Source organism: Ichthyophthirius multifiliis (assembly GCF_000220395.1).
Source record: "Ichthyophthirius multifiliis unplaced genomic scaffold scaff_1120509250329, whole genome shotgun sequence".
Taxonomy (NCBI): domain Eukaryota; phylum Ciliophora; class Oligohymenophorea; order Hymenostomatida; genus Ichthyophthirius; species Ichthyophthirius multifiliis.
The window spans coordinates 6,698-19,235 of NW_004086849.1; the positions used below are offsets into that span (position 1 = coordinate 6,698).

Consider the following 12,538-nt stretch of genomic DNA (forward strand, 5'->3'; position numbering starts at 1 on the left):
AGATGATAAAATGAAAGAGTGCACTTTTATGCCTTAAATTAGTCAAAGGTCAAGAAATTTATCTAAAAAACATAGATAAAAGCTAAATAAAGATAGCACTATATATGAAATTATTTCAAATAAAAATGAAGTCAAATAACATAACTTCAAAATAACAAAAGAATAAAGTATTTAAACCTCTATAATAGATAAAGAATATGAAGAAAATAAAAAATAAATAGATTTCAATCCTGATTTAAACAAAAACTATTTTAAATATTTAGATATGTAGGAACAAATTGAAAAGGAAAAATAATAAATATAATAAACTGATAATGTTAATGAGTTAGAATAAAGTAAAAAAAGATTGATTTTGATCCAAATTTGAATAAAAATTATTTTAAATATTTAAAAATGTAAGAAGATATTGAATTAGAAAAAAATCAATAATAATAATTTAATTTTAAAAATAGTCAATAATTATTACAAGATATAAATGGAGAAATTAAAAAAAATTAAAGTCTCCTTTAAAGCAATAAAAACAACTAACTAAGTGAATGTAATAAATAAAACTAATCAATATAAAGCTAAAAAACTGTTAATAGTTTATCTATAGAAAACTTTTAAGAATAAGGAAGCATAATAATTTGTAATGAAGACCCTTTATATCTTTAAGCTGATGAATTTCCTAGTAAATATATATAATATTAAACAAATAATTCTGAATCTATGAAATATAATATCAGTATTTAAGCTTTAAAAAATAAATATTAGTAACCAGATAATATAATTTCCTAAATTAAATCTAAAAGTCCTAGTTTCGTTAGAATGTAATAAAACGATTGATAAATTTTATTATTAAATTATATTTAAATAATAATAAAAAATCTATTGAAATTAATTTTAAAAAAATATTAAATATTTTAATAAAAAATATATTCTTAACTTATTTTTAAATAATTATAAAAAAAATTTTGTAAATAAATAATAATTTTAATTAAATATAATGATATATTAATATTTATATATTTTCTTTTTAAAAAAATAAAAAATATAGTTTAATATTAATTTTTTTGAACTATTATTTTAAATAAATTACAAATTTTGTTTTATAAATAATTAAGAAAGTTTTCTATTTAATATTTTCTTAGAAAATATTTAAAGATCCTACGATAATATAATTTTTTTTTTTTTTTTCACAACTGCTTTTATAATTTAAAATTTATATATATTAATATATAAAATAAAATTTAAGATTCATATGAAAGAAATAATATTTTTATTTAGTGTTTTTAAAGATATAAAAAAACATGCTTCTTATTATATTTTTTTTTATAAAATTTGTAAATTATTTAATATTGTTAAAATTTTTTCTTTAAGTAAAATTTTCTAGATTATAATTTAATTATTAAATATTATTATTTGGCATTAGAATGGTTATTTTTTCATAAATAAACATAAATTAATTTTAATCTAAGTTACATTTATTATAATTATTTTCTTTTATAATTTTTTAATATGTTTAATAAATTATTGGAATTCTTTATTTAAATTGAATAGAAATATTATGTCAAATATATTGAAAAATATATAAATTAAGATTTAATCAAAATTAAAAGATATATATTTAAATAATAGTTATTTTGTTCAGATTGAAATTTTATTAATAAAATTTAAATTAAATATATACTATATTTATGTTTTTATTAATTATTTTATAAATTAAGTATAAAAAAATATGATATAAATAATAATTAATAGTTGTAGCGAAAAAAATATCTTAAAAAAAATTTAAAGTTTTATAAATTTTTTTATTAATTTTTCAATAAAACAAAAACATTAAAAAACAATTATATACAAAATATAAATATATATATATAAATATATAGATATATATATATATATATTTATAAATATAATTATATATATATTAATTTTTATATAAATAATGAATATTTTATTTTTTACAAATTTATAAAGTATTTTAATATACATTATATTAATAATTTTTTATAAATTAATAAAAATTATTAAATACAAAAATAATATTTATTTAAATAAATAAAAAATTTTAAGTATATAAATAAAATAAAACTAATTTTTAAAAAAGTATTTAATAAGAATAAAATATATAAATAAAATTAATTATATCATTTCTAAGTTTGTTATTTTTTTATGATATACATATATATTTTCATTTTTTTTCACAAATGCTTATCCATCCATTTCTTGGATTTTAAATATTTGCAAATCTAATTATTTTTATTAATTTATTTTTAAAATAATTATATTTGATTTTACAATTCCATCATTTTAAAGAATTTATCAGTTTTTTAATTATTTAGAGCTTTTGGAAGTAAAGTTTCTATCATTTAATAAATATATTCTTTCATTTATTTGTCAATATCTATTACTTAATAAAAATGGTATAAAATAATAAATAAACTTGAAGGATCGTTTTATTCTGTTAATTCAAAAACAACGTCTGGTGTCCTTTGATGTCTTAACTCAAGTTATTAATTTTTCTCACCAAACTATTTAATAAAAATAAATATAAGTATAATAATAAATATTACTCTTCTGAACATAAGTAATGTATGCTTAGTTTTTTAAAGTAAGTATAATCATTTTTTAAAAGCAAATTATTGATATTAGATTGCTTTATTTTATGTAAATTACTTATTACTAATTTTTTTTCTTCCTCAATTTAAATTTGAGTTTTTTATATAATTTTTTCACCATCTTGATGAATGTTTTTAGAATGCTTTTTTTTAAATTAGTCTAAGATTTTTTTAGTTTTTATCCTTTTCTTATTAAGTTTCTTATTTTTAATCTTTATTTATTTCAGATAAACATTTATTTTAATCTAAGAATATAATAGAGAAATTTTCAATATATTAAAATCCTTTTTCAATCATACAATCAATAATTTATCCTAATATTTATTTTTCACTCCATATAAATACAATTCCATTTTTCATTAAATTTAAATCAATTTTAAATTAACTAAATTCCTTTATATCAATACCTTCTTTTCCTTACCTAGTATCCACTTTCCAAAGAATATTTATGAATAATGCTTGTAAATCATGAGAATATTTAGAAAGATCTTACTTTAATATATTTTTGACTTAAATAACTCTAAAAAAATATTTAGCTTATTTAAAAGATAATATATTACTTATGATTAGCATCAGACTTTACTTAATCTGCTTATAATTACAATTATTATCTCCATTATATTAATAATTAAATTTAATTATCAATTTAACTAAATTATATAAAATCAAAATATTTTATTATAAATGTATTTTATTAATTTTTTTTTGTATTTTTTTATTTATAAAAAATAAACTAACTTTTATTTTTTTATAGTAATGCGCCTTTTTTTCGGGTGTTTTGATTAGTATTTTTTTCTAGAATTCGGCTTATATTCATTATTGTTATTTAAGTTTCTTTTTTTCCAATAAATCCCTTTAAATCTTCTATTATAACGTCTGGCGGGTTTATGTTCCTTTTTAAAAAAATATTTGCGCATAAATTAATAAATATTAAAAATAAAAAATAAAAAAAAATAAAAAATTAAGAATTTTTAAAAAATGATAACTACAATATAAAATTTTTAAAATGTTTGATTAAAATATAATAATCATACATATGGTTCTAATGCTAAATCATATTCTCCATTGCATAATTTAAAATAATCAACTTTACTAAAAAAAATAAATAAATAATATTTAACGATATAAATTATTAAAAATAAAATAATTATAGTTTTATATTTACTCCTTCGATTTAATTCTATTGCTTATGCGAACCATATCTTATTCTTTAATTTTAGGAGCCTAAAATGAATTCATTATAATATATGATAATTAAATTAATAAAAATTATTTATTTATTTACCATATTGATATCTTAATTTTGTTTTATTTTTTTATTTTTATATATTTTTTTTTTTAAAATATATAATTTAAACTAAAATTATTTAGAATTCTTGAAAGATATATATTAAAGGATAAGAAAAAACTTAAAATAAAAAAGTTTTAGGAATTTTTAAATAATTTTTTTTTTAATAAATATACTAAAATTATATTAAATATATTGATTCTTTAATTTAATAATATATAATTTAGTATGAAATGGTTACAAAAATAAATATAAAAATGTAAATAATTATAAAAAATAAATTAAAATAAGTAATAAAATGAACTTCGTAAAAATATTATAGAAATTTTTTAATGACAATTAAAAAAAATTAAAAAAGATAGATTATAAGAGGCACATCGAAAAAATTATAATTTAATAGTAGCTAAATTTAATAATTTTTTTACTATATTAAAATATTATTTAATTTTACTGTTTGTTGGAAATATAAATATATTTTTTAAATTAATAATTAATTATATTTAAAAAGATAAATAAAGCTTATATAAATTCTTAGTAAAATATAAATGTAATATTTTTATATGCCATTAAAAATTTACTATTAAATAAAATTAATTTATACTATTCATAATTTACTATTTTGTTATAAAATAAATTTATAAAATTTAAATATTTATATAATTAATTAAGATACATATTTTTATAAAAATAAATTTTATCTTTTTTTATTATTAATAAATTTATTATTTATTTATATATCTATAAATATTTTTTATATTTTTCTATCTTTATCATTTTAAAATAAATTAAAAAATAAATTTATAAAAATATAAATAAATCGTACATAATTATAAAATAATTAAATTTAGAATGATTTTTATAATATAAAAATAAAAAAATTAAATAAAATTTATTTTTTGTTTAATAACATTTTAGTTTTATATTAATTATAATTTTTATTTTTAAAAAGAAAAAATATATTCGACTGATGTTTTTTTAAAAATAAATTTTTTAATTATAAATGTAAAAAATATATTAAAAATTTGTATATAATAAAAAATTTTATATAATTTATATATAAAAATATTATAAATATATTTTTTTAAATATTAAATATATTAAAACTAATAATATATATTTTTTTATTTATTTAATGTATATGAAATATTATAATCGTTTATATAATTAATAGGAATTATAGTTATAATATTAATTTAATATTACTATTTATGAAAATACCATGATTTTTAAATGTTTATAATAATTTTGCATTTTTTTATTTTAGCAAATATATTGCCTAATTTTAAACATTTGCCTAATTTTAAACATTTAAAATATTTATTTTTATTGAATTTTTTTTCAATTTTTATCGAATAAATACTAAAATCTTTATTTATGTATTTTAATTAATTTATTGAGAATACTTAAGAAATCATTTTTGTTTAATTATTAATAAAACATAATTTTTTACCATATTTTTCTTTTAATAAAGTGTTTATAAACTATTCATATAAAAGTTGGTGAAAAATTAAACAAAAAAATTAAATATATTATAGAAACGATTATGATTTTACTTTTGAATTAATATAAAAAAATTAATTTATTTAATTAAGGATTTAGAAACAATTTTAAATAGCTAAAAAATTAATATTTATATAGGTAATTATTTGATTATATTAGCATTAGCTTTCATCAAGATTGTGAAATTATTGATTAAAATAATTAATAATAAATATATTTAATACTAAGAAGATAAGTATGAAAATGAAAAAGAATATTTTTATTATTTAGTTAATAAAGAAAATTTTATGTTTTATTAATATAATTAATTATAATAATTAAATTTTGAATTTATAAATAATAATTTCTATTTATATTAAATATTTTTAATTATTAAAAATAATAGTATTTAAATAATAATTTTTAATTGTAAAACGTATAATATATTCTGAACAAATATATATGATTTACTAATCTTAATATATAAAAAATATAAATAAATTAAAATTAGATTTAAATATTTTCTTAAATACGTAATAACAATGAATCATCAATAAAAAATATATATTTATTAATATATATATAATAACATTAAAAAAAAAGTTAAAAATATATTAGAAAATAAAAATAAAAAATATATGACATAATAACTTTAATTCTGTCCATTTGAATTCGCTCAGTTTTTAGATAATAATTGTTTTGAAACTCGTAAAAAATACAAAGAATTTTCTAAAGATCCAATATTTATTCCTCGCAACAATTTATCTCTTCGTGAACAAAAAGATTTAGCTTTACAAAGACTCCAAATATTTGCAAAAAATAAAGTATTTTCTGTCCATGATTTTTCTCAAAATCCTTTAAACGTATTTTGCAATCATGAAATGGCAGCCTGGATTGACGGTTCATTAGCAACGAAATTAACTGTTTAATTGAACTTGTTTGGAGGTACCCTTTATACTTTAGGAACTGAACGCCATTTACCTATAGCTGAAGGAGTTGACAGTTTATAAACAATAGGCTGTTTTGCCCTTACTGAACTTGGATATGGAAACAATGCAGTATAAATGGAGACTACCAGTACTTGGGACCCTGCAACTAAAGAATTTGTTATAAATTCTCCTTCTGTTTTGAGTCAAAAATATTGGATTACAAATGGAGCTTTACACTGCAATTATGCAATCGTTTTTGCTTAACTTATACTTCCTGGTAATTAAAAAGAAGGTGTACATGCATTTTTAGTCAGAGTCAGAAACGCAGATGGCAGCATATGTAATGGTGTTTATATCGAAGATATGGGAGGCAAATTTGGACTTAATGGGGTTGACAACGGTCGTTTGAAATTTACAAATGTTAGAATTCCTAGAGAAGCTTTACTAAATAAATTTTCTGAAATGTCCCCTGAAGGAGTTTTTACATCATCAATTAAAGATAAAAGATAACGTTTCTTAAAGGTTGCTGACAGACTTTTATCGGGAAGATTATGTATTGCTTCCATGTTAATTTCTGGAACTAAAATATGCCTTGCTACAGCACTTAGATATGCATCTTAGAGACTCGCAGTTGGACGTAGTGGAATGTCTGATACCCCTATTATAAACTTTAACCTTTTTCAAAATTAGGTTTACCCATTTTTGGCAAGAACTGTGACACTAAATGTAGCCTTTAATAAAGTTAAAATTTTATACAGTGATTCTCTTTTAAATAAGCAAGAAGCTAGTCCTTTCTTAGTTTGTTTATGTTGTGCTGTTAAACCTCTTATTACTTGGAATGCTAGAGATGTAGGAACGTGTTTAGGTATTTAAATTATTGTTTTTATTTATTTATTTATTTTAATTTTTTAGTTGAAAGAGTTGGAGGATAAGGTTATTTAAGTGTTAATAGGTTAGGTGATTTACTTCCTTTTGCTCATTCAGGAATTACCGCAGAAGGAGATAATTCAGTTTTGATGTAAAAAGTTTCAAAAGAATTATTAGGACTTGTTTCTTAGAAAAAATTCCCTTTTTCAAAGCCTATAAATTCTATAGATTAATTAAGAAAATTAAATAATTTAAATTCTATTGAAGTTTTGGTCGATTTAATTAGAATTAGAGAAGTATTTATTTATATAATTTTTTTTAAATAAATTTAAAATAACAATAGAATAAATTAATTGAAGAAGTATAAACTATGACATAAAGCTAAATGAAATAAGGAAAAGATATATATGAAATTTGGATGGAAAAAGAAAATGCAAGTGTCTAAAATTTGGCAAAATCTTTTGGAGAAAGAATTATCGCGGACTTTGCTTAAGATATGATATTAAAAGCTAGACATGATATTAGAATACCTCTAGATTTATGCTTCTAATTACATTTATTAGGAGTTGTTTTAAGCAATTTAGGATGGTATTTAATTAATGGAATTATTAGTATTGAAGGAGCTAAATCACTTGAAGAAAATAGAAAAAATTCAATTAATAAATTACATGGTATGGCACTTCATATTGTAAATTCATTTGGAATTCCTGAACATTTATTAAATGCACCTATTGCTTAGGATTATGAAAAGTTCAATTCATAACCTAATAATGGTGAACTTATTTAGAATGCTAGATTATGATTTTTTTATATATAATTTTATTTTTATTTTAAAATTTTAATTGGTTTTTATTCATTTATATTATTAAAAAAAAATGGATGTTATATATTTATAAATTTAATATTAAAACTATAAAAGAAATTATTATTTTCTCAAGTATAAAACAATTGTTTTATTTAAAGTACATATCTAAATATGTAACATAAAAAAATTGAATATTATATAATCACCAATCAGGAGGAAAATCCTAAGCAATGCCTTCTAAAGTTTGCTTTTTTTTAATAAAAAAATAATAATAAAAAATATTGTTATAAAATTACTGTTTTATTATCAATTGTATATTATATCTTTATTTTAATCATTATATTTTTTTAACCTTACATTGAGTTAATAATAATCATTAACTAATTTTTATATTAACATAATTTTTATTTTATAATATTGAATATTTATAAATAATTTAAATTTATACCTAGTTTGTATCAGTAAAGTTATTAGGTTTAATTTAAGTCGATGTTAAAGGGTTCATATTAAGTTTATTATGCTTTTAAACAGCTACTTATAGAATTAGATTAGTAATAAGTTCATTTGTTTTATTTCCAAACTCAGCTTTTATTTAAGTTGTATTTTCGTTAGTTTTTTCACATTTCAAACAAAGTTTTATGCAGGCATCTTCTAAAGCAGTCATCTCATATTTTTTATTTTATGCTGGTTAGCCAATCTAAACTTCATCCAATAAATCAATATGTTAAATTTAAGTTTAAGAAGTTTATTAGACTTAAGATTAAGACTTAGTTCGGGGTTATTCTTATTATTACTAATTTACTTTCTATTGATTTTATTTAGGATTATCATAAAGATTTAATATATCAAAATTATTATTTTTGTCTTATTAAGCAATAGGTGTTTCATCAATTCCTCCTATCAAATCAACAAGCAAATCAGTAGGATTATTATTTGCTTATTATGGGTTAATATTTAATAAATCATCAAGAAGATTAATATTAGTATTTTTATCTTCATTATTCGTAGCTGAAACATTAGTTTCTTCTCCACTTCCAACTTCTTCGTCAATTTAAAGCTTATATTATTTTTTTGCTTTTTCATAATCTGGATTTTATGAAAAAACATCACTAATATCCTTTTTATTTTAATTTTCTATTACATACAAATACTCACAAGATCTTTTTTATATTTCTGGATTTGTTGAAGATGTAAAATTTTTAAAAATTTCAATTACTTAATTAGCTGTTATTGAATTAAATTTATTATAAAGTTTCATTAAACAATGAAGTCCATATTCTTTTACAATATCATTCAAATCATGTATTTAGAAAACTTTAGAAACTAATTAAAATATTGTTTATTCATTAATATCAGTCGACAAACATAAACTTGCATACTCTCCAATACAATATAATGCCGCTGTAGCTAATCCTGTTTGTTCTGTTTTTTCTTAAAGTGCAAAGTATAACTTTTGTACAGAATATTATTACAATGGTTTGGAAACAGAAATTAAATTTATCAAGTTATTAACTGTATCTTCTTTCGCGAAAGAACCTGCAAGACTTAATACCTTAATAATAGTATCAACTTACCATCTTCTATTAGGTGCATATTTATCTATAATAGCGCAAGTCTATATTTTATTTATTTATTTTTTAAATTTAAATAAAAAATTTTACTTTAAAAACTAATTCTGGCATGAACTGTTGATTATTTTAATTAATCATATTATTGAGGAGTTCTTTGATAATTTAATCTACATTAGATTAATTACTAATCATAAAAATTAAATCTAAAGCTAATTATTTTATTGAAATATCCTCTTCTTTTAAACATTCCAATATTATATTTTTATGTTTTTGTACTGTGTTGATATTATGATTTAGTACTTTTTGCATCATACTTAGAGATACATATCGGTTATTTGATTCTTTATTGAGTAAAATTTACCAAGGACATTAATGCATAATATTTAAGAGAATTAGTGCTTTGAATTTCAAAAACTGTTTTTACACATTCATATAAAACCGAACTTCCACTATTTTTTTCGTAGCTAATATTAGTAGCAACTTCTCCCAAAGTACCGCTTATTTCTTCAGCTATTTTAGGCTTATTTTTAGCCATTATACAGAAAAACGAAAGTATTTCATTTTATAGAAAAGGATCATTGACTCCGTCTATTTCAAATTCTGTACTCATTATACTTATTAAGCTTTTTAAAATTTTCTTTAAAGTATCAATATGTTTGTAAAAATGGTTTTTGTTTTCTTCATTTAATAAAACTAATGTTTTCATTAAACTAACTGTACTTAAAAGTACACCTAAAAAAAATTAAATTTAGAAAATTAGTAAATAATACCATGATGCTTATCTTCCATTTATTTATCAATATATTCAATCAAATCATAATTAACTTCAGGTATTTTCTTAATTATTTTAGCACAACATAAGGCTGTTTTTTTCTTTATATAAGTACTTGTTTTCCCGAAAAGCTTAGTAACATCAGGGAAGAGTTCTCTGCACATATCAGCTGTGCAAATTTCACTTAAAGCAACAAGTGCTAAAGAAACTACATAATTGTTCTTTATATTTTTATTTACATATAATTTTTATTTACGAATATATAAATAAACTTACTGAATGATTTAAATCTAAATGAATTCTATTTGTTGCAAGCATCAATACTTCTGAATTTTCATGAAATAATTGGCATAAACCTAAATATCCAATTCTTTTATTACCATAATTTGAAGAGGTTATTAATTTTAAGCATTCCATTTATCCGAATTCTGTGTCATGTCCCAACATCGAAATATAAAGTAATTTAGCTACATCTTTTGCTCTTGTTTCTTCTTTATTTTGCTTTTATTTTTTAAAATATATATATATATATATATATATATATCTTTTTATAATATAAAATATACTAAAAATCTTTCTCGAATTTCGGCTTTTTCTTTGTTAATTAGTTCTCTTTCTTAAGCTTATGTTTTGCATTCTCTATATGCTGTTATTATTTATTTGAATTCATGTAAAGGATGCTCCTTTGTTTCTTCTTTTAATATACTCATTTTAATAAAAGTTTATTTTTCTATCTTTGAATATAAGATTTTTTTATTTGATAAAATAAAATAAATAAAAATGCTTTAATAAAAAAAAATATAAATTAATTGTATTTTATTTAGTTTTTAAAATTATATAATATCTCATAATTATTATTATTTTTATATATTATATTATTTTTAATTTAATAATTATATTATAAATTATTATTTTAATTTTTTTTCATTTTCTATAGTTTCTTTTATACCAATTTTATTAAATTATTATATAAAAATTCTTTTTATTTCAATTCCTTCTTTTTTTAGAATTTATTCCTTTACCTAAAATAATCCACTAAGGGTAGTGTCACTTAAAATATCCCCTTATTCATCTTAAATAACTAACAAATGTTCAAAAGAGTACAAGAATATAGCAATATTAAGATCAGGTAAATATAAATCAATATTAATATTTAGTTGAGGATGCAAATAGTTTGTTTTTAAAATAATATCTTAATCACTAGGAAAACTGAGATAAATCAAATTTTTTATTTATTACAAAACTTAATCATAATTAAATCTTTAATTTCCATAATTATCTTATTTTTATGCAACTGCTTATCGAATAAAAATTTCGACTTCTTTAATTTTCTCAATAAAAATACTTCCATATAAATTATAATCTAATTCATTCTGAAGTTTCAAAGAAATATTATATAAGTAAATTTAGTAATTATTCAAATCACTAACATTAATAAATTATTAAATTTCTTTTAAAATATCTAATTAAACATTTAGCCTTGAAAAACTAAAAAATAAAGAGTTTAGCATATTTTAAGTTAAACTTTCAATTGAATTTTAAATTTTATCCATATAAACAATTTCCGCAAACTCTTTTTCTAAAGAATCAAGTTCGTCGTTTTCACAAATATTAGAAAGAGAATTGAAAAATTAAACCCACATTAAAGGAGTTGCCTAAATGAATTATCCACCCATATATAAATCTCTTATTTTTTCCACTAGTTTTCTAAAATAAATATTCCTCCTTTTCATTTAAGAATAAGAAAATACAGCTAAGCCGTACTCGTTCAAAAATTTACTATCTTTTTGCAAAATCTAACAACATAATTCATCCAAAAATTAAGCATTTCTATATTATACAGCAGAAATTCCAAAAATAGATAGAGAAAGCCATTTTGAAGATAAATCTTATCTTTTCTCCTCCATTTCTTTGCATACTTTACTATAAAATATATATTAAGCAGAGCTTGGTAAGAAAATGAGAGTGGGGAAATAAGAAAAAACTACCATACAATCAACTATACTATTATGTATAGTATTTGGTTTATCTACATACTTTTTTATTTAATCTACCACATCGAATTAAGAAAAAACACATAATACTTTCGCAATACTATCCTCAAAGCAAGCTTTATCTTCTCTAAAATTATCAATAACTCTTTTCTTCAATACTTATTACAATTCCAAATTATTAAAATTACAAGAAGCACATAAAATAGAAAGATCAGCAATACTATCAGTGCTCA

At 18.3% G+C, this 12,538-nt stretch overlaps 2 protein-coding genes across 2 annotated transcripts, besides 12 other annotated features; one reads left to right on the forward strand and one right to left on the reverse strand. All coding sequences in view use genetic code 6, as the record gives it.

The window, feature by feature from the left end:
• Window positions 1-1,840: 1,840 nt before the first annotated feature.
• Window positions 1,841-1,910: a microsatellite.
• Window positions 1,911-1,974: 64 nt separating this feature from the next.
• Window positions 1,975-2,066: a microsatellite.
• Window positions 2,009-2,068: a microsatellite.
• Window positions 2,069-3,909: 1,841 nt separating this feature from the next.
• Window positions 3,910-3,947: a microsatellite.
• Window positions 3,948-4,665: 718 nt separating this feature from the next.
• Window positions 4,666-4,697: a microsatellite.
• A 196-nt stretch (window positions 4,698-4,893) lies between these two features.
• Window positions 4,894-4,954: a microsatellite.
• Window positions 4,905-4,938: a microsatellite.
• Window positions 4,940-5,041: a microsatellite.
• Window positions 5,042-5,160: 119 nt separating this feature from the next.
• Window positions 5,161-5,198: a microsatellite.
• A 759-nt stretch (window positions 5,199-5,957) lies between these two features.
• Window positions 5,958-6,007: a microsatellite.
• On the forward strand, window positions 6,006-8,074 carry IMG5_065950 (hypothetical protein; the record flags this gene model as incomplete). Its single annotated transcript, XM_004036877.1, has 3 exons — window positions 6,006-7,161; window positions 7,209-7,459; window positions 7,507-8,074. The coding sequence occupies 3 exons, from the start codon at window positions 6,006-6,008 to the stop codon at window positions 7,963-7,965; spliced, it is 1,866 nt and encodes a 621-aa protein (XP_004036925.1). The 3' UTR covers window positions 7,966-8,074.
• Window positions 8,075-8,170: 96 nt separating this feature from the next.
• On the reverse strand, window positions 8,171-11,021 carry IMG5_065960 (hypothetical protein; the record flags this gene model as incomplete). Its single annotated transcript, XM_004036878.1, has 8 exons — window positions 8,171-8,215; window positions 8,265-8,348; window positions 8,417-9,583; window positions 9,630-9,653; window positions 9,901-10,271; window positions 10,310-10,532; window positions 10,588-10,812; window positions 10,878-11,021. 8 exons carry the CDS (start codon window positions 11,019-11,021, stop codon window positions 8,171-8,173), a joined length of 2,283 nt encoding a protein of 760 aa, XP_004036926.1.
• Window positions 8,344-8,376: a microsatellite.
• Window positions 10,828-10,855: a microsatellite.
• Window positions 11,022-12,538: the final 1,517 nt, after the last annotated feature.